Genomic DNA, 23282 nt, shown 5'->3' with positions numbered 1-23282 from the left:
TTTTCTTTTGATCTCATGAACTTATAAGACGGGGAAACAAGGGAGTGCGGTGACATGGAAGAAGGTGACAGGCAGCAACAATAATGATGACGAAACAGAATCGGAGAAGCAAGCTATTCCCCATCTACAGCCTTATTTAAGATATGTTTTGATGTAGTCAATTTAGAAGAATGGTTTGTGGAAAATGCATTGTCCTTTCCCAGCCTGGAAAAAAAAAACCACACTGGATTCTTCTTTCAGCTGTTGTCATTGTAGGTAATCTTGCAATTGAGCATTTTGGTGACATTGCTTTGTTTTCCTCATGCAGGATCCGTTAGTTCAGTCTCAAATAACCTGCCAAAATGTAGCTTGTGGCAAAGCTGTGTCCAGCATTATTACCTGAACACCATGCGACTTAGTAAAAGAGGACAGTTATCATGTGTGCAAGCAAAGGTCTTCTTTCGCTGTGCCAAATTATCCAAGTATTGTACATAATTGCGTTAAAAATTCAATTGTATTTTTTTACTTGTGTAGTTTCAGAGTCTGTACATTTTACTTGTAATTGTTCATAGAAGATGAATCAGTAATTCAACTTTTTTTTTCCAATGTATTTCTATTTCAGTCCAGCGTGTGAGTACTTTTGCCAGCTCTCGAGGTTTGGGGTTTGAATCTCGGCTCCTGTGTGGAGTTTGCATGTTTTCCCCCTTTTTTTTTGGTGGCTTTTCTCTGATTGCTCTGGCTTCCTCCCTCATCCCAAAAACATGCACAATGAAGATATTGAATCTGCAGTGTTCTCAAACTCAAACAAAGCCGTGTAGTAAACGGGTGCATGCTCCGCACCATGACGTTGTGACAAAGTACAACATTAAAACTTAATCAAGTGTAACTGTGTTCGCTGTATGTCAAAGAAATGAAAGTGAAATGAATCTAAACCCATATTTCTGAAGCAAACTTCTGGTGGTTGCCAATAACAAGCAAATGGCCTTATTTCCTTGCAGAATACAGTAGAACAAAGCCACACTTCTTTTGGTTGCATAATGGCTGCAGGTGCGGCATAAAAATGGAAAAAGGAAATGTTCGTCACAATCACTTCAAGCTGTCAGTGAGGCTAGACAAAGTAATGTCAAAGTTTTCTGCAGTGTCTGTGGTTAGGCACAATTTCCCTCCTCGGTCCATTAGCGAGGCCAATAAGAAAAAAAAAAAAAAAAAAGAAACGCGAGCGAGAATTGCTGTGACTTTCAGTTTTCCATTTCTGTGACAGAAATTATAGAAAAAAATAGTTATTCAGAATGAAAAGGTAGAGACAGCAGGGTTTTGTGCTTGTGTGTGCGTTGTGAGTGGATAAGGTTTGAATTGATTAGTCAACCAGTCAATAGGTCGACTTCACTACTCCTAATGAATATTTAGTGCTTGAAGTCGACTCATCGCCACAAAAGTGTTTTGGGCATTTCATCTTTCAGTCGGCCAATTCATGGAGGACGGGTTTTAAAGATGGGCACAGTGATGGGGGCTTGCCAATACACCGCAGTGCACATCCTCTCGAAATCAATCTCACGGGTTCGGTCTGCAGATTGTAGAGCATGCGGATAGTGGCATAGATTGGAGTATGGCGATTACAAGATGTCACGGTTTGTTTTGTTTGACGTTGACTCCGAGTTTTTGACTGACACACTGCTGCTGTGTTTTTTTTTCGTTTCGTTTAGAAAGAATATGGATGGCTGACATGTTATTTATCCGGATATGACTTCCCAAAGGGTGAATGTCGAATGCCACGGATAACAGATGTGAATGAGAGTTCCACTGACAGGTGTTGAAGTGCTAATCTTTCTGCCCACACTAGTAGCTCAAAAAAAAAATGTCAGAGCAAATTCTTGTCAAAATGTTGACTTGAGCAGTAAACTGCCTGCCACTTGTGTTCTAACTCACACTTCTCAAGCCAAGAAATGCAAGTTGGAGTCATATACAGTACTTTAAGAGTACTAACTGTCAGAACGCAGGTTACCGGGAATGGCATATGTGGGCCGCTTCCGTTGAGAAATTGGACAAGATATGATTGTTGATACGTTATTTTTAATGAACCAAGTGCCAGAAAACATATGAGATGATGTATCCTGATTTCAATGTAATCAGCGCTCATGACTCAAAAATAAGAAGAAGAAGAAAACAGCTCAAACCACGAATGGGAAGTATTTGCGTTTTGTTTTGTTTTTTTAGACCTTGTAACAGGTAACTGGCCCATGATGAGCACCAAATCTAAAAAGCGAGTGCAAGGAACTGAAAACCAAACAGCATTCCATTGTGTTTTCACTTGTGAAGGCAACACTTCATCACCAAGCCACCCAAAGTACTTTGCATTTGTAATTTGCCAATTACATTGAACCCCTATTTTTTTTAAATCCTTTTACCCATCCCGCATGCTTCAAACCCATTAAAACAAACTTCACCTGATTAAAACACACTCTTTAAGACACAGTCCAAACAAAAAAAAAATCGCTGCTATCATGTGTCTTTAAGAGGCAGGGGAGGGTGAGGTGGCGTGAAACTATGGTGGGTCTGCATGTGAATGTCTGGGTAGCTCTTGTAGGGTAAAAAAAAAAAAAATCCATTTGGAATGCTTTATCTGTTGAATGTCAGCTTTAAAACAACATAACAACCAAAGCTTCTTTGCAATTGCACTCACATGGAGCAATTTCACAGAGAAATAGGGCACGGGTGCTAATGGACAAGAGTGCGGTTGTCTTTCTGTACCTCACATATATCTAAGCTAATTGTAAGCTTTTTCCCTTAAAAAGCCTGAGGACCACCAACCATCTATTCGATCTCAGGGAACATTCCCCAGGGCAAATTATGGTGTCGGGGGAAAAAAAAACGACTGAGCTGGAAGTGCAGGGACAAGACGATGTACAGGAGATAAGTGGATCTGATGGGCTATTAAGTGCCTTCTCTGAGGCACACAACAAAACACCTGTCAAGAAGCGTGCAGACTTTTGCAGAGACTGCTGCTAGGAATGTGACATAAAGACAGTAAGACTTGTCTGCCATTGATATTTTACGCAGAGCAGATTCTTGTAGGAATAGCTGGTATTATTTTCTCTCTTTCTCAGCTGTTTTTGGAAACGAATAATTCCTTCTGTCTGCTGTCCTAATTTCCCATGTTTGTCTTTCAAGAAGCCAAGAGAGAGCGTGTGTCAATTTCAGATTTTTCCAATGGGGCAGTTTCAATTGCGTCCTTCCAACTTTGCGTGGTAACAGGTGGACAAATGCGATGTAAACAAAGAAAATAGTCCTAGTGATCCTTTCACTAATTAAATGTCACTTACAATCGTTTATAATGAGTCAGTTTTAAATGTATCTGTTAAGTCAGTTTATTTAGTCAATGTGGAGAAGACACAATTATTTCAAGGTCAGTCCTTGTGCTCAGTTTTTTTTTCTCTCTCTCATCACAGGAAGACAACTTAGTGACACGGCTGATATTTTATTTCTGTAACCGAACCAGCCAGCCTACTCGTTTCGTCCCTTTGAAAGAGATACCTTTCAAATGGGCAAAACAATCAGTGCACTATGCATGCATAAGGCATTTTTTTCCATACACAGAGATGGAAAAATGAGGTTAATATGGAATCGAAAGAATAGAGAAGGAAGATTTCAGCCAGCAAACCAGTTATTGAACATCTTGTCAGGTGCCCCGGTGATGCTGGCTTTGAACACTTTGCATCATAATACGAGACACAACACGCAAAGGAAGGGCTTTCAAAGACTTCGCCCCAGTTTACACGCCAATTAAGTGCCGTCGCCTCATTAATTACAATACTGTAGCTATAAATGCGACAAAATGCTGCACTGTGTTAATCGTGCCAGTTGACAGTCTGCATTTTTGCAGGGTTTTTTTTTTTTTTTGAGCCCAAGAAAAACAATCTGCATTACCATGGTGTTTTCAGAAGGCACTTTGCGTCTGTCATGATGTCCAAACGGGCAAACCGTCCTCCACGGGTGAGAAAATTTCCTCCGAGAGGTTGTCCAAAAAGCACAGCACAAAAGCGTGACGGTGCCCGGGTCACTCTCCTGTCCACATGCGCGTCCCCGAGCGTCCAAGAAGTGAAAGTGTGAATTTCGTACCGCCTCGTCTAACACAACGAGCCCGGCGGTGTCAGCTGCACTTGTGACGTTCTTCTACCATCGCGCTAAGGTGCGCACGCGAGAAAGCCACGCACACGCGCCTTCGGGCACGCGTCACGGTTCCAACCGTGCGCGCGCACCTTGGCGCACGCGAGTTGCTGAAAGACCTCGAGCCGCGTCATGGATGACCTTTAAATGAATCGTTTGCAAAGACTAGCGGACCGTGATGAGTTTGATGAGTCACGTTGAAGGATTCGCAACAATAAATTAGATACCTTATGCAGATGACTTGTACGCTCTTGTTTATTCAATGAATGTGGGTTGCCTCGAACCACCAACATTTGACATCTGCGGAAAAAAATCAATAGATAGCCTTTTCATTACACTTTTTTTCCCCACAACAGAACCGCATTAGAGCTCTTCTCTTTTCTTTTGATCTCATGAACTTATAAGACGGGGAAACAAGGGAGTGCGGTGACATGGAAGAAGGTGACAGGCAGCAACAATAATGATGACGAAACAGAATCGGAGAAGCAAGCTATTCCCCATCTACAGCCTTATTTAAGATATGTTTTGATGTAGTCAATTTAGAAGAATGGTTTGTGGAAAATGCATTGTCCTTTCCCAGCCTGGAAAAAAAAAACCACACTGGATTCTTCTTTCAGCTGTTGTCATTGTAGGTAATCTTGCAATTGAGCATTTTGGTGACATTGCTTTGTTTTCCTCATGCAGGATCCGTTAGTTCAGTCTCAAATAACCTGCCAAAATGTAGCTTGTGGCAAAGCTGTGTCCAGCATTATTACCTGAACACCATGCGACTTAGTAAAAGAGGACAGTTATCATGTGTGCAAGCAAAGGTCTTCTTTCGCTGTGCCAAATTATCCAAGTATTGTACATAATTGCGTTAAAAATTCAATTGTATTTTTTTACTTGTGTAGTTTCAGAGTCTGTACATTTTACTTGTAATTGTTCATAGAAGATGAATCAGTAATTCAACTTTTTTTTTCCAATGTATTTCTATTTCAGTCCAGCGTGTGAGTACTTTTGCCAGCTCTCGAGGTTTGGGGTTTGAATCTCGGCTCCTGTGTGGAGTTTGCATGTTTTCCCCCTTTTTTTTTGGTGGCTTTTCTCTGATTGCTCTGGCTTCCTCCCTCATCCCAAAAACATGCACAATGAAGATATTGAATCTGCAGTGTTCTCAAACTCAAACAAAGCCGTGTAGTAAACGGGTGCATGCTCCGCACCATGACGTTGTGACAAAGTACAACATTAAAACTTAATCAAGTGTAACTGTGTTCGCTGTATGTCAAAGAAATGAAAGTGAAATGAATCTAAACCCATATTTCTGAAGCAAACTTCTGGTGGTTGCCAATAACAAGCAAATGGCCTTATTTCCTTGCAGAATACAGTAGAACAAAGCCACACTTCTTTTGGTTGCATAATGGCTGCAGGTGCGGCATAAAAATGGAAAAAGGAAATGTTCGTCACAATCACTTCAAGCTGTCAGTGAGGCTAGACAAAGTAATGTCAAAGTTTTCTGCAGTGTCTGTGGTTAGGCACAATTTCCCTCCTCGGTCCATTAGCGAGGCCAATAAGAAAAAAAAAAAAAAAAAAAGAAACGCGAGCGAGAATTGCTGTGACTTTCAGTTTTCCATTTCTGTGACAGAAATTATAGAAAAAAATAGTTATTCAGAATGAAAAGGTAGAGACAGCAGGGTTTTGTGCTTGTGTGTGCGTTGTGAGTGGATAAGGTTTGAATTGATTAGTCAACCAGTCAATAGGTCGACTTCACTACTCCTAATGAATATTTAGTGCTTGAAGTCGACTCATCGCCACAAAAGTGTTTTGGGCATTTCATCTTTCAGTCGGCCAATTCATGGAGGACGGGTTTTAAAGATGGGCACAGTGATGGGGGCTTGCCAATACACCGCAGTGCACATCCTCTCGAAATCAATCTCACGGGTTCGGTCTGCAGATTGTAGAGCATGCGGATAGTGGCATAGATTGGAGTATGGCGATTACAAGATGTCACGGTTTGTTTTGTTTGACGTTGACTCCGAGTTTTTGACTGACACACTGCTGCTGTGTTTTTTTTTCGTTTCGTTTAGAAAGAATATGGATGGCTGACATGTTATTTATCCGGATATGACTTCCCAAAGGGTGAATGTCGAATGCCACGGATAACAGATGTGAATGAGAGTTCCACTGACAGGTGTTGAAGTGCTAATCTTTCTGCCCACACTAGTAGCTGTAGGTGTCCTTGTTTCTGGCAAAAAAAAAAAAAAGCTCGGCGTGATGCTTTTGTTTTCAGCACCCGAGTTGGAAACACAACAGCAAAAGATATGAAGGCTCCAAACTGCCAGAAACTTAAGAGTTGCATAGCAACAGTGACTCTTCTCTTCTTATGCTATTCTCAAACAGACAACAGACAAATAAATAATTGTGGATAATTACAGTGCTAATTGCCTTTTGGCAAAAAAAAAAAAAAGCTCGGCGTGATGCTTTTGTTTTCAGCACCCGAGTTGGAAACACAACAGCAAAAGATATGAAGGCTCCAAACTGCCAGAAACTTAAGAGTTGCATAGCAACAGTGACTCTTCTCTTCTTATGCTATTCTCAAACAGACAACAGACAAATAAATAATTGTGGATAATTACAGTGCTAATTGCCTTTTGGTGGTGATTTATGTTCAGCCAGTATGAACATATGAACACACACACATTTTTCCCATTTATCTTTTTCCCCCTCTTAATCCTGTCCTTCCTCTCATCACCCTTTTTTTTTTTTGGCACATGGGAAGTATTTGCGTTTTGTTTTGTTTTTTTAGACCTTGTAACAGGTAACTGGCCCATGATGAGCACCAAATCTAAAAAGCGAGTGCAAGGAACTGAAAACCAAACAGCATTCCATTGTGTTTTCACTTGTGAAGGCAACACTTCATCACCAAGCCACCCAAAGTACTTTGCATTTGTAATTTGCCAATTACATTGAACCCCTATTTTTTTTAAATCCTTTTACCCATCCCGCATGCTTCAAACCCATTAAAACAAACTTCACCTGATTAAAACACACTCTTTAAGACACAGTCCAAACAAAAAAAAAATCGCTGCTATCATGTGTCTTTAAGAGGCAGGGGAGGGTGAGGTGGCGTGAAACTATGGTGGGTCTGCATGTGAATGTGCTTGCAGGCACGTGAATTCTCTGAATTGGTCAATAAATAAATAAAAAGATGGTTTGATAGCGTTTGTATGCTCCAGCGGCAGTTTACATTTTTGAGAAATTGTCTTTCGTGCAGTCATAAAAGTAACGTGCTGTTCAGTAAAAGTGGTTGTTTTTTTTTTCAATGATGCTACTTCTACTTTTATAATGTGACATCTTTTAATTCACCAACCATCTATTCGATCTCAGGGAACATTCCCCAGGGCAAATTATGGTGTCGGGGGAAAAAAAAACGACTGAGCTGGAAGTGCAGGGACAAGACGATGTACAGGAGATAAGTGGATCTGATGGGCTATTAAGTGCCTTCTCTGAGGCACACAACAAAACACCTGTCAAGAAGCGTGCAGACTTTTGCAGAGACTGCTGCTAGGAATGTGACATAAAGACAGTAAGACTTGTCTGCCATTGATATTTTACGCAGAGCAGATTCTTGTAGGAATAGCTGGTATTATTTTCTCTCTTTCTCAGCTGTTTTTGGAAACGAATAATTCCTTCTGTCTGCTGTCCTAATTTCCCATGTTTGTCTTTCAAGAAGCCAAGAGAGAGCGTGTGTCAATTTCAGATTTTTCCAATGGGGCAGTTTCAATTGCGTCCTTCCAACTTTGCGTGGTAACAGGTGGACAAATGCGATGTAAACAAAGAAAATAGTCCTAGTGATCCTTTCACTAATTAAATGTCACTTACAATCGTTTATAATGAGTCAGTTTTAAATGTATCTGTTAAGTCAGTTTATTTAGTCAATGTGGAGAAGACACAATTATTTCAAGGTCAGTCCTTGTGCTCAGTTTTTTTTTCTCTCTCTCATCACAGGAAGACAACTTAGTGACACGGCTGATATTTTATTTCTGTAACCGAACCAGCCAGCCTACTCGTTTCGTCCCTTTGAAAGAGATACCTTTCAAATGGGCAAAACAATCAGTGCACTATGCATGCATAAGGCATTTTTTTCCATACACAGAGATGGAAAAATGAGGTTAATATGGAATCGAAAGAATAGAGAAGGAAGATTTCAGCCAGCAAACCAGTTATTGAACATCTTGTCAGGTGCCCCGGTGATGCTGGCTTTGAACACTTTGCATCATAATACGAGACACAACACGCAAAGGAAGGGCTTTCAAAGACTTCGCCCCAGTTTACACGCCAATTAAGTGCCGTCGCCTCATTAATTACAATACTGTAGCTATAAATGCGACAAAATGCTGCACTGTGTTAATCGTGCCAGTTGACAGTCTGCATTTTTGCAGGGTTTTTTTTTTTTTTTGAGCCCAAGAAAAACAATCTGCATTACCATGGTGTTTTCAGAAGGCACTTTGCGTCTGTCATGATGTCCAAACGGGCAAACCGTCCTCCACGGGTGAGAAAATTTCCTCCGAGAGGTTGTCCAAAAAGCACAGCACAAAAGCGTGACGGTGCCCGGGTCACTCTCCTGTCCACATGCGCGTCCCCGAGCGTCCAAGAAGTGAAAGTGTGAATTTCGTACCGCCTCGTCTAACACAACGAGCCCGGCGGTGTCAGCTGCACTTGTGACGTTCTTCTACCATCGCGCTAAGGTGCGCACGCGAGAAAGCCACGCACACGCGCCTTCGGGCACGCGTCACGGTTCCAACCGTGCGCGCGCACCTTGGCGCACGCGAGTTGCTGAAAGACCTCGAGCCGCGTCATGGATGACCTTTAAATGAATCGTTTGCAAAGACTAGCGGACCGTGATGAGTTTGATGAGTCACGTTGAAGGATTCGCAACAATAAATTAGATACCTTATGCAGATGACTTGTACGCTCTTGTTTATTCAATGAATGTGGGTTGCCTCGAACCACCAACATTTGACATCTGCGGAAAAAAATCAATAGATAGCCTTTTCATTACACTTTTTTTCCCCACAACAGAACCGCATTAGAGCTCTTCTCTTTTCTTTTGATCTCATGAACTTATAAGACGGGGAAACAAGGGAGTGCGGTGACATGGAAGAAGGTGACAGGCAGCAACAATAATGATGACGAAACAGAATCGGAGAAGCAAGCTATTCCCCATCTACAGCCTTATTTAAGATATGTTTTGATGTAGTCAATTTAGAAGAATGGTTTGTGGAAAATGCATTGTCCTTTCCCAGCCTGGAAAAAAAAAACCACACTGGATTCTTCTTTCAGCTGTTGTCATTGTAGGTAATCTTGCAATTGAGCATTTTGGTGACATTGCTTTGTTTTCCTCATGCAGGATCCGTTAGTTCAGTCTCAAATAACCTGCCAAAATGTAGCTTGTGGCAAAGCTGTGTCCAGCATTATTACCTGAACACCATGCGACTTAGTAAAAGAGGACAGTTATCATGTGTGCAAGCAAAGGTCTTCTTTCGCTGTGCCAAATTATCCAAGTATTGTACATAATTGCGTTAAAAATTCAATTGTATTTTTTTACTTGTGTAGTTTCAGAGTCTGTACATTTTACTTGTAATTGTTCATAGAAGATGAATCAGTAATTCAACTTTTTTTTTCCAATGTATTTCTATTTCAGTCCAGCGTGTGAGTACTTTTGCCAGCTCTCGAGGTTTGGGGTTTGAATCTCGGCTCCTGTGTGGAGTTTGCATGTTTTCCCCCTTTTTTTTTGGTGGCTTTTCTCTGATTGCTCTGGCTTCCTCCCTCATCCCAAAAACATGCACAATGAAGATATTGAATCTGCAGTGTTCTCAAACTCAAACAAAGCCGTGTAGTAAACGGGTGCATGCTCCGCACCATGACGTTGTGACAAAGTACAACATTAAAACTTAATCAAGTGTAACTGTGTTCGCTGTATGTCAAAGAAATGAAAGTGAAATGAATCTAAACCCATATTTCTGAAGCAAACTTCTGGTGGTTGCCAATAACAAGCAAATGGCCTTATTTCCTTGCAGAATACAGTAGAACAAAGCCACACTTCTTTTGGTTGCATAATGGCTGCAGGTGCGGCATAAAAATGGAAAAAGGAAATGTTCGTCACAATCACTTCAAGCTGTCAGTGAGGCTAGACAAAGTAATGTCAAAGTTTTCTGCAGTGTCTGTGGTTAGGCACAATTTCCCTCCTCGGTCCATTAGCGAGGCCAATAAGAAAAAAAAAAAAAAAAAAAGAAACGCGAGCGAGAATTGCTGTGACTTTCAGTTTTCCATTTCTGTGACAGAAATTATAGAAAAAAATAGTTATTCAGAATGAAAAGGTAGAGACAGCAGGGTTTTGTGCTTGTGTGTGCGTTGTGAGTGGATAAGGTTTGAATTGATTAGTCAACCAGTCAATAGGTCGACTTCACTACTCCTAATGAATATTTAGTGCTTGAAGTCGACTCATCGCCACAAAAGTGTTTTGGGCATTTCATCTTTCAGTCGGCCAATTCATGGAGGACGGGTTTTAAAGATGGGCACAGTGATGGGGGCTTGCCAATACACCGCAGTGCACATCCTCTCGAAATCAATCTCACGGGTTCGGTCTGCAGATTGTAGAGCATGCGGATAGTGGCATAGATTGGAGTATGGCGATTACAAGATGTCACGGTTTGTTTTGTTTGACGTTGACTCCGAGTTTTTGACTGACACACTGCTGCTGTGTTTTTTTTTCGTTTCGTTTAGAAAGAATATGGATGGCTGACATGTTATTTATCCGGATATGACTTCCCAAAGGGTGAATGTCGAATGCCACGGATAACAGATGTGAATGAGAGTTCCACTGACAGGTGTTGAAGTGCTAATCTTTCTGCCCACACTAGTAGCTGTAGGTGTCCTTGTTTCTGGCAAAAAAAAAAAAAAGCTCGGCGTGATGCTTTTGTTTTCAGCACCCGAGTTGGAAACACAACAGCAAAAGATATGAAGGCTCCAAACTGCCAGAAACTTAAGAGTTGCATAGCAACAGTGACTCTTCTCTTCTTATGCTATTCTCAAACAGACAACAGACAAATAAATAATTGTGGATAATTACAGTGCTAATTGCCTTTTGGTGGTGATTTATGTTCAGCCAGTATGAACATATGAACACACACACATTTTTCCCATTTATCTTTTTCCCCCTCTTAATCCTGTCCTTCCTCTCATCACCCTTTTTTTTTTTTTGGCACTCTACGCTTCTTAATCCAAAGGCTTTTCAGTGGCGAGAACTAATCCATTGCACACTTTCTCGAAATAAAAGATGGAAGGACAATTACAGTGGAGATGAAAAGCCAGAACATCTGAGAGCGCTGGCGATTTTAAAAAAGGAAACCAAACAAGCGAGAATCAGCAGTAAAGTGGAGCTCACAGTGAACGTCTCGTCATTGTCAGACTATTTTTAAATGATTGTATGCAAATCAGAAAAGCCATCACGTGGAAGCAGAAAAGTCAGACAGACCAAAGGATGCACTCACTATTCTGAGCCGTTGTGTCATGACAAAGATATTTATAGAACATCCAAAGAGCCAATTGTGCGATGTGCTTGCAGGCACGTGAATTCTCTGAATTGGTCAATAAATAAATAAAAAGATGGTTTGATAGCGTTTGTATGCTCCAGCGGCAGTTTACATTTTTGAGAAATTGTCTTTCGTGCAGTCATAAAAGTAAAAAAAAAAAAAATCCATTTGGAATGCTTTATCTGTTGAATGTCAGCTTTAAAACAACATAACAACCAAAGCTTCTTTGCAATTGCACTCACATGGAGCAATTTCACAGAGAAATAGGGCACGGGTGCTAATGGACAAGAGTGCGGTTGTCTTTCTGTACCTCACATATATCTAAGCTAATTGTAAGCTTTTTCCCTTAAAAAGCCTGAGGACCACCAACCATCTATTCGATCTCAGGGAACATTCCCCAGGGCAAATTATGGTGTCGGGGGAAAAAAAAACGACTGAGCTGGAAGTGCAGGGACAAGACGATGTACAGGAGATAAGTGGATCTGATGGGCTATTAAGTGCCTTCTCTGAGGCACACAACAAAACACCTGTCAAGAAGCGTGCAGACTTTTGCAGAGACTGCTGCTAGGAATGTGACATAAAGACAGTAAGACTTGTCTGCCATTGATATTTTACGCAGAGCAGATTCTTGTAGGAATAGCTGGTATTATTTTCTCTCTTTCTCAGCTGTTTTTGGAAACGAATAATTCCTTCTGTCTGCTGTCCTAATTTCCCATGTTTGTCTTTCAAGAAGCCAAGAGAGAGCGTGTGTCAATTTCAGATTTTTCCAATGGGGCAGTTTCAATTGCGTCCTTCCAACTTTGCGTGGTAACAGGTGGACAAATGCGATGTAAACAAAGAAAATAGTCCTAGTGATCCTTTCACTAATTAAATGTCACTTACAATCGTTTATAATGAGTCAGTTTTAAATGTATCTGTTAAGTCAGTTTATTTAGTCAATGTGGAGAAGACACAATTATTTCAAGGTCAGTCCTTGTGCTCAGTTTTTTTTTCTCTCTCTCATCACAGGAAGACAACTTAGTGACACGGCTGATATTTTATTTCTGTAACCGAACCAGCCAGCCTACTCGTTTCGTCCCTTTGAAAGAGATACCTTTCAAATGGGCAAAACAATCAGTGCACTATGCATGCATAAGGCATTTTTTTCCATACACAGAGATGGAAAAATGAGGTTAATATGGAATCGAAAGAATAGAGAAGGAAGATTTCAGCCAGCAAACCAGTTATTGAACATCTTGTCAGGTGCCCCGGTGATGCTGGCTTTGAACACTTTGCATCATAATACGAGACACAACACGCAAAGGAAGGGCTTTCAAAGACTTCGCCCCAGTTTACACGCCAATTAAGTGCCGTCGCCTCATTAATTACAATACTGTAGCTATAAATGCGACAAAATGCTGCACTGTGTTAATCGTGCCAGTTGACAGTCTGCATTTTTGCAGGGTTTTTTTTTTTTTTTAGCCCCAAAAAAAAAAACTGCATTTCCATGGTGTTTTCAGAAGGCACTTTGCGTCTGTCATGATGTCCAAACGGGCAAACCGTCCTCCACGGGTGAGAAAATTTCCTCCGAGAGGTTGTCCAAAAAGCACAGCACAAAAGCGTGACGGTGCCCGGGTCACTCTCCTGTCCACATGCGCGTCCCCGAGCGTCCAAGAAGTGAAAGTGTGAATTTCGTACCGCCTCGTCTAACACAACGAGCCCGGCGGTGTCAGCTGCACTTGTGACGTTCTTCTACCATCGCGCTAAGGTGCGCACGCGAGAAAGCCACGCACACGCGCCTTCGGGCACGCGTCACGTTTCCAACCGTGCGCGCGCACCTTGGCGCACGCGAGTTGCTGAAAGACCTCGAGCCGCGTCATGGATGACCTTTAAATGAATCGTTTGCAAAGACTAGCGGACCGTGATGAGTTTGATGAGTCACGTTGAAGGATTCGCAACAATAAATTAGATACCTTATGCAGATGACTTGTACGCTCTTGTTTATTCAATGAATGTGGGTTGCCTCGAACCACCAACATTTGACATCTGCGGAAAAAAATCAATAGATAGCCTTTTCATTACACTTTTTTTCCCCACAACAGAACCGCATTAGAGCTCTTCTCTTTTCTTTTGATCTCATGAACTTATAAGACGGGGAAACAAGGGAGTGCGGTGACATGGAAGAAGGTGACAGGCAGCAACAATAATGATGACGAAACAGAATCGGAGAAGCAAGCTATTCCCCATCTACAGCCTTATTTAAGATATGTTTTGATGTAGTCAATTTAGAAGAATGGTTTGTGGAAAATGCATTGTCCTTTCCCAGCCTGGAAAAAAAAAACCACACTGGATTCTTCTTTCAGCTGTTGTCATTGTAGGTAATCTTGCAATTGAGCATTTTGGTGACATTGCTTTGTTTTCCTCATGCAGGATCCGTTAGTTCAGTCTCAAATAACCTGCCAAAATGTAGCTTGTGGCAAAGCTGTGTCCAGCATTATTACCTGAACACCATGCGACTTAGTAAAAGAGGACAGTTATCATGTGTGCAAGCAAAGGTCTTCTTTCGCTGTGCCAAATTATCCAAGTATTGTACATAATTGCGTTAAAAATTCAATTGTATTTTTTTACTTGTGTAGTTTCAGAGTCTGTACATTTTACTTGTAATTGTTCATAGAAGATGAATCAGTAATTCAACTTTTTTTTTCCAATGTATTTCTATTTCAGTCCAGCGTGTGAGTACTTTTGCCAGCTCTCGAGGTTTGGGGTTTGAATCTCGGCTCCTGTGTGGAGTTTGCATGTTTTCCCCCTTTTTTTTTGGTGGCTTTTCTCTGATTGCTCTGGCTTCCTCCCTCATCCCAAAAACATGCACAATGAAGATATTGAATCTGCAGTGTTCTCAAACTCAAACAAAGCCGTGTAGTAAACGGGTGCATGCTCCGCACCATGACGTTGTGACAAAGTACAACATTAAAACTTAATCAAGTGTAACTGTGTTCGCTGTATGTCAAAGAAATGAAAGTGAAATGAATCTAAACCCATATTTCTGAAGCAAACTTCTGGTGGTTGCCAATAACAAGCAAATGGCCTTATTTCCTTGCAGAATACAGTAGAACAAAGCCACACTTCTTTTGGTTGCATAATGGCTGCAGGTGCGGCATAAAAATGGAAAAAGGAAATGTTCGTCACAATCACTTCAAGCTGTCAGTGAGGCTAGACAAAGTAATGTCAAAGTTTTCTGCAGTGTCTGTGGTTAGGCACAATTTCCCTCCTCGGTCCATTAGCGAGGCCAATAAGAAAAAAAAAAAAAAAAAAAACGCGAGCGAGAATTGCTGTGACTTTCAGTTTTCCATTTCTGTGACAGAAATTATAGAAAAAAATAGTTATTCAGAATGAAAAGGTAGAGACAGCAGGGTTTTGTGCTTGTGTGTGCGTTGTGAGTGGATAAGGTTTGAATTGATTAGTCAACCAGTCAATAGGTCGACTTCACTACTCCTAATGAATATTTAGTGCTTGAAGTCGACTCATCGCCACAAAAGTGTTTTGGGCATTTCATCTTTCAGTCGGCCAATTCATGGAGGACGGGTTTTAAAGATGGGCACAGTGATGGGGGCTTGCCAATACACCGCAGTGCACATCCTCTCGAAATCAATCTCACGGGTTCGGTCTGCAGATTGTAGAGCATGCGGATAGTGGCATAGATTGGAGTATGGCGATTACAAGATGTCACGGTTTGTTTTGTTTGACGTTGACTCCGAGTTTTTGACTGACACACTGCTGCTGTGTTTTTTTTTCGTTTCGTTTAGAAAGAATATGGATGGCTGACATGTTATTTATCCGGATATGACTTCCCAAAGGGTGAATGTCGAATGCCACGGATAACAGATGTGAATGAGAGTTCCACTGACAGGTGTTGAAGTGCTAATCTTTCTGCCCACACTAGTAGCTGTAGGTGTCCTTGTTTCTGGCAAAAAAAAAAAAAAGCTCGGCGTGATGCTTTTGTTTTCAGCACCCGAGTTGGAAACACAACAGCAAAAGATATGAAGGCTCCAAACTGCCAGAAACTTAAGAGTTGCATAGCAACAGTGACTCTTCTCTTCTTATGCTATTCTCAAACAGACAACAGACAAATAAATAATTGTGGATAATTACAGTGCTAATTGCCTTTTGGTGGTGATTTATGTTCAGCCAGTATGAACATATGAACACACACACATTTTTCCCATTTATCTTTTTCCCCCTCTTAATCCTGTCCTTCCTCTCATCACCCTTTTTTTTTTTTTGGCACTCTACGCTTCTTAATCCAAAGGCTTTTCAGTGGCGAGAACTAATCCATTGCACACTTTCTCGAAATAAAAGATGGAAGGACAATTACAGTGGAGATGAAAAGCCAGAACATCTGAGAGCGCTGGCGATTTTAAAAAAGGAAACCAAACAAGCGAGAATCAGCAGTAAAGTGGAGCTCACAGTGAACGTCTCGTCATTGTCAGACTATTTTTAAATGATTGTATGCAAATCAGAAAAGCCATCACGTGGAAGCAGAAAAGTCAGACAGACCAAAGGATGCACTCACTATTCTGAGCCGTTGTGTCATGACAAAGATATTTATAGAACATCCAAAGAGCCAATTGTGCGATGTGCTTGCAGGCACGTGAATTCTCTGAATTGGTCAATAAATAAATAAAAAGATGGTTTGATAGCGTTTGTATGCTCCAGCGGCAGTTTACATTTTTGAGAAATTGTCTTTCGTGCAGTCATAAAAGTAACGTGCTGTTCAGTAAAAGTGGTTGTTTTTTTTTTCAATGATGCTACTTCTACTTTTATAATGTGACATCTTTTAATTTGTAAACACCATTCTGAGTCAGATACACTGTCAAAGACAATTGTCACTTAATTGTGACTGTTTTTACAGCCACAAATTACAATTTTTAAAAAAAAGGCAGCTGAAACCCAATTTCTTTGTCAAGGAAATATCAAACATGATAGAAGAATAATGGGGGTGGGTGGGGGGTCAATAGAGGTGCACTCCATCATCCTGGATGACACAGCCCAAGAGGACATTAAAAGCTTCTGCCATTTTGGGTTGAGTTAACTGATATTATAAACATGATATTGTTATCGATGAGTAAAATTGACTCTTGTTAAAAGTGTGACTTAGTTGGTCTGCCCAAAGCCAGTTCAAGTACTGTATAACAGAAATTCCCATCCGGCTCAGTGGTACTGTACCTGACTTGGAGTGGAATTTGCCACATCTATGTAATGGCCGATGGACTTAGCCAGGCTTCTACATTATGCTGCACTGTACAGTATATGTTGAATTTACCTGGGGCTTTAAAATGGGGCGGGGCTGCCACTGACAGGTGACCATTCACTTGACGTATTAAAAAAAATTTTAAATAAAAAAAAGGTATCGCAGTTTGGATGGATAGGAAATCACTCACTTCGTCGCCATCATAACCCCAATGGGTAAGCTACGTTTTCCTTTGTCAGATCTGTAGAATTATCTTTTGAGTTTGTATCATGCTTGCTTGCTTTGTTGTTTGCCTGCTTTGCTTTGCGTCCGTGGCGCTTCTTTCTCTTTGCTGCATCGCTTGAACGTTACTTGCTGATCGGAAATGCGACGGGGGAAGTTAAGAGCGGTGTCCATGTTCAGTTCTGTTTTGTTGGAGTGTTGCCACGTCGTGGTTGTCTGGCTGCATTGGAAAAGTTTGAATGACGATTTTGTGTTTCGGCTGGAGTTAGTCATGCCGGCGTTTTACTTCCGGTTGTGATTCCTGGATTTGTAGTCATTTTGTTCGGTTCCACTTGTCTGGTTTCTCATGATGTTTAGACTATGAATCTTGATGATATTATAAATAATGTGTATTACATTTTAAAACTTTACGAGAAATAATAATGACAACGATAATGCATTATACTAAAATGTGATAAAATCATGATTGATAATATTATGGTTGATAAAATTATTGTTAAGATGAAGCTATTGAGTTAGTGAATTCATGTCTATTATTTACATTGTGATACACGAAGATAGGTGCATTAATTTTTGATGTATTCATGCCTGCTTTTAGGTTTTTCTACCTGCGGTGTGCTTCAATAAATAATCAAAGAGTACATGCAGTAGCGAGTGATAATTTCATGCAGTGAAAAAACGGAAATGACTCAAATTTGTGCTCGAATATGCTCCTAACTCCGTCAAAGCTCCACTGATGGGGCATAGCTGAGAGCCCTGCATTCATCCTGTGACCTGCTTAGAAGATGCTCGATCACACCCTCAGTTGCTGCCCAAAAGCACCGGGAGACGATTGTATCATTGGCATCACGGCCACGTTCTGAAGACAGTCGCTGACTTTCTCTCTTCAGCCAAAGCCAAGCAGCAATAGAAACCAGCCAAGCATTTCAGCCCCTTTATCACTAATGATGGGACTGAGTAAACCACAAGATTGATCAAAAAACAGTATTTTCAAAAGTTTGGGAGTTCTTCAACTCATTTTTCAAAAAATAGATGGGTTATACACACACTCGAACCCAAACCGTTTGCCAAAAAGGGTGCACATGTTTCATCATTTACAGTCTGCTTCTCACCATGGTGCAGCTGGTCTCTGTGTTGTCGTCCAGCAGGCCCAGTCTGCACAGAGCTTTGTTATTCCTCAGCCAATAGTCTGATGAGTCCAGCACACCGTTACCGCACAGAACCTGTCACAAAATCGATCACCTTTGATGTACAACACATAGGTGGACAACAATGACCATTTTGAATAGTTTTCATTCAAATGTGTAACACGTGTTTTTTTTCCACATTCCAAATTAGAAATGTTTGTATTTGCACTTGTCTTATAGACATATATGTGTGTTGGCCACAGCTCATCAGAACTTGCAGCCCAATAATGAGACGGATATCAGGACATTCAAGCGGAAGGCAGTTCAGCTCGTGAGTTACAGGCAAGTATGCACAGTGAGTGTGATGGTAACTGCACAAAAATGTTCAGAGAAAGGTCAAATGAACCCAAACACACTGGAAATGGAAACTCAATTTAGCTTTCACCCCAGTCCAATGATCTATTCTGGCTGTGCTCCTCTCTCCCTGGAAGAGGGAGACGATACATCTATTGAGTTGACCTGAAGGCCCGGCGGTTGCGCTTATTGCGCTACCCCCAAAGGATGCAATGGAAAGGAGCCCCCAAACAGACCAACTGGCACAAAACTGGAATACACATTTCAAGAAGAATCCATGCAGCAGACAAAGAAAGGGCCCCACTGAGATGAGGATTGATTATTTTCCTCCATGACACTGTTTTTTCTTTCTTACCTTTTTACAAGCGCTGATGGTAGAGGCTACTGTGCTCTCTGTGCTGCTTCCGTCTACCTCCACAGATTCAGAGTCTTCAAACATGGCAGATGATTGGAAATTACTGTAAGACCCCCAAAAAAAAAATGTCAGAGCAAATTCTTGTCAAAATGTTGACTTGAGCAGTAAACTGCCTGCCACTTGTGTTCTAACTCACACTTCTCAAGCCAAGAAATGCAAGTTGGAGTCATATACAGTACTTTAAGAGTACTAACTGTCAGAACGCAGGTTACCGGGAATGGCATATGTGGGCCGCTTCCGTTGAGAAATTGGACAAGATATGATTGTTGATACGTTATTTTTAATGAACCAAGTGCCAGAAAACATATGAGATGATGTATCCTGATTTCAATGTAATCAGCGCTCATGACTCAAAAATAAGAAGAAGAAGAAAACAGCTCAAACCACGAATGGGAAGTATTTGCGTTTTGTTTTGTTTTTTTAGACCTTGTAACAGGTAACTGGCCCATGATGAGCACCAAATCTAAAAAGCGAGTGCAAGGAACTGAAAACCAAACAGCATTCCATTGTGTTTTCACTTGTGAAGGCAACACTTCATCACCAAGCCACCCAAAGTACTTTGCATTTGTAATTTGCCAATTACATTGAACCCCTATTTTTTTTAAATCCTTTTACCCATCCCGCATGCTTCAAACCCATTAAAACAAACTTCACCTGATTAAAACACACTCTTTAAGACACAGTCCAAACAAAAAAAAAATCGCTGCTATCATGTGTCTTTAAGAGGCAGGGGAGGGTGAGGTGGCGTGAAACTATGGTGGGTCTGCATGTGAATGTCTGGGTAGCTCTTGTAGGGTAAAAAAAAAAAAAATCCATTTGGAATGCTTTATCTGTTGAATGTCAGCTTTAAAACAACATAACAACCAAAGCTTCTTTGCAATTGCACTCACATGGAGCAATTTCACAGAGAAATAGGGCACGGGTGCTAATGGACAAGAGTGCGGTTGTCTTTCTGTACCTCACATATATCTAAGCTAATTGTAAGCTTTTTCCCTTAAAAAGCCTGAGGACCACCAACCATCTATTCGATCTCAGGGAACATTCCCCAGGGCAAATTATGGTGTCGGGGGAAAAAAAAACGACTGAGCTGGAAGTGCAGGGACAAGACGATGTACAGGAGATAAGTGGATCTGATGGGCTATTAAGTGCCTTCTCTGAGGCACACAACAAAACACCTGTCAAGAAGCGTGCAGACTTTTGCAGAGACTGCTGCTAGGAATGTGACATAAAGACAGTAAGACTTGTCTGCCATTGATATTTTACGCAGAGCAGATTCTTGTAGGAATAGCTGGTATTATTTTCTCTCTTTCTCAGCTGTTTTTGGAAACGAATAATTCCTTCTGTCTGCTGTCCTAATTTCCCATGTTTGTCTTTCAAGAAGCCAAGAGAGAGCGTGTGTCAATTTCAGATTTTTCCAATGGGGCAGTTTCAATTGCGTCCTTCCAACTTTGCGTGGTAACAGGTGGACAAATGCGATGTAAACAAAGAAAATAGTCCTAGTGATCCTTTCACTAATTAAATGTCACTTACAATCGTTTATAATGAGTCAGTTTTAAATGTATCTGTTAAGTCAGTTTATTTAGTCAATGTGGAGAAGACACAATTATTTCAAGGTCAGTCCTTGTGCTCAGTTTTTTTTTCTCTCTCTCATCACAGGAAGACAACTTAGTGACACGGCTGATATTTTATTTCTGTAACCGAACCAGCCAGCCTACTCGTTTCGTCCCTTTGAAAGAGATACCTTTCAAATGGGCAAAACAATCAGTGCACTATGCATGCATAAGGCATTTTTTTCCATACACAGAGATGGAAAAATGAGGTTAATATGGAATCGAAAGAATAGAGAAGGAAGATTTCAGCCAGCAAACCAGTTATTGAACATCTTGTCAGGTGCCCCGGTGATGCTGGCTTTGAACACTTTGCATCATAATACGAGACACAACACGCAAAGGAAGGGCTTTCAAAGACTTCGCCCCAGTTTACACGCCAATTAAGTGCCGTCGCCTCATTAATTACAATACTGTAGCTATAAATGCGACAAAATGCTGCACTGTGTTAATCGTGCCAGTTGACAGTCTGCATTTTTGCAGGGTTTTTTTTTTTTTTTGAGCCCAAGAAAAACAATCTGCATTACCATGGTGTTTTCAGAAGGCACTTTGCGTCTGTCATGATGTCCAAACGGGCAAACCGTCCTCCACGGGTGAGAAAATTTCCTCCGAGAGGTTGTCCAAAAAGCACAGCACAAAAGCGTGACGGTGCCCGGGTCACTCTCCTGTCCACATGCGCGTCCCCGAGCGTCCAAGAAGTGAAAGTGTGAATTTCGTACCGCCTCGTCTAACACAACGAGCCCGGCGGTGTCAGCTGCACTTGTGACGTTCTTCTACCATCGCGCTAAGGTGCGCACGCGAGAAAGCCACGCACACGCGCCTTCGGGCACGCGTCACGGTTCCAACCGTGCGCGCGCACCTTGGCGCACGCGAGTTGCTGAAAGACCTCGAGCCGCGTCATGGATGACCTTTAAATGAATCGTTTGCAAAGACTAGCGGACCGTGATGAGTTTGATGAGTCACGTTGAAGGATTCGCAACAATAAATTAGATACCTTATGCAGATGACTTGTACGCTCTTGTTTATTCAATGAATGTGGGTTGCCTCGAACCACCAACATTTGACATCTGCGGAAAAAAATCAATAGATAGCCTTTTCATTACACTTTTTTTCCCCACAACAGAACCGCATTAGAGCTCTTCTCTTTTCTTTTGATCTCATGAACTTATAAGACGGGGAAACAAGGGAGTGCGGTGACATGGAAGAAGGTGACAGGCAGCAACAATAATGATGACGAAACAGAATCGGAGAAGCAAGCTATTCCCCATCTACAGCCTTATTTAAGATATGTTTTGATGTAGTCAATTTAGAAGAATGGTTTGTGGAAAATGCATTGTCCTTTCCCAGCCTGGAAAAAAAAAACCACACTGGATTCTTCTTTCAGCTGTTGTCATTGTAGGTAATCTTGCAATTGAGCATTTTGGTGACATTGCTTTGTTTTCCTCATGCAGGATCCGTTAGTTCAGTCTCAAATAACCTGCCAAAATGTAGCTTGTGGCAAAGCTGTGTCCAGCATTATTACCTGAACACCATGCGACTTAGTAAAAGAGGACAGTTATCATGTGTGCAAGCAAAGGTCTTCTTTCGCTGTGCCAAATTATCCAAGTATTGTACATAATTGCGTTAAAAATTCAATTGTATTTTTTTACTTGTGTAGTTTCAGAGTCTGTACATTTTACTTGTAATTGTTCATAGAAGATGAATCAGTAATTCAACTTTTTTTTTCCAATGTATTTCTATTTCAGTCCAGCGTGTGAGTACTTTTGCCAGCTCTCGAGGTTTGGGGTTTGAATCTCGGCTCCTGTGTGGAGTTTGCATGTTTTCCCCCTTTTTTTTTGGTGGCTTTTCTCTGATTGCTCTGGCTTCCTCCCTCATCCCAAAAACATGCACAATGAAGATATTGAATCTGCAGTGTTCTCAAACTCAAACAAAGCCGTGTAGTAAACGGGTGCATGCTCCGCACCATGACGTTGTGACAAAGTACAACATTAAAACTTAATCAAGTGTAACTGTGTTCGCTGTATGTCAAAGAAATGAAAGTGAAATGAATCTAAACCCATATTTCTGAAGCAAACTTCTGGTGGTTGCCAATAACAAGCAAATGGCCTTATTTCCTTGCAGAATACAGTAGAACAAAGCCACACTTCTTTTGGTTGCATAATGGCTGCAGGTGCGGCATAAAAATGGAAAAAGGAAATGTTCGTCACAATCACTTCAAGCTGTCAGTGAGGCTAGACAAAGTAATGTCAAAGTTTTCTGCAGTGTCTGTGGTTAGGCACAATTTCCCTCCTCGGTCCATTAGCGAGGCCAATAAGAAAAAAAAAAAAAAAAAAAGAAACGCGAGCGAGAATTGCTGTGACTTTCAGTTTTCCATTTCTGTGACAGAAATTATAGAAAAAAATAGTTATTCAGAATGAAAAGGTAGAGACAGCAGGGTTTTGTGCTTGTGTGTGCGTTGTGAGTGGATAAGGTTTGAATTGATTAGTCAACCAGTCAATAGGTCGACTTCACTACTCCTAATGAATATTTAGTGCTTGAAGTCGACTCATCGCCACAAAAGTGTTTTGGGCATTTCATCTTTCAGTCGGCCAATTCATGGAGGACGGGTTTTAAAGATGG

The 23282-nt window shown here is 41.2% G+C and overlaps 1 protein-coding gene across 1 annotated transcript; it reads right to left on the bottom strand.

Annotated features, from left to right (window-relative positions):
- Positions 1–16698: 16698 nt before the first annotated feature.
- Positions 16699–21516, bottom strand: LOC109525394 (A-kinase anchor protein SPHKAP-like). The gene is made up of 4 exons (XM_019885826.1): positions 21191–21516; positions 18997–19099; positions 18273–18383; positions 16699–16722 (listed from the first exon to the last, which is right to left on the bottom strand). Exons 1-4 carry the CDS (start codon positions 21223–21225, stop codon positions 16699–16701), a joined length of 273 nt encoding a protein of 90 aa, XP_019741385.1. The 5' UTR covers positions 21226–21516.
- Positions 21517–23282: the final 1766 nt, after the last annotated feature.

This window comes from Hippocampus comes, unplaced genomic scaffold (genome assembly GCF_001891065.2).
Source record: "Hippocampus comes isolate QL1 unplaced genomic scaffold, H_comes_QL1_v1.1 scaffold29, whole genome shotgun sequence".
Lineage (NCBI taxonomy): Eukaryota > Metazoa > Chordata > Actinopteri > Syngnathiformes > Syngnathidae > Hippocampus > Hippocampus comes.
The sequence above is the reverse complement of the archived record's forward strand: the minus strand, read 5'-3'. Positions and strand labels throughout refer to the sequence as shown.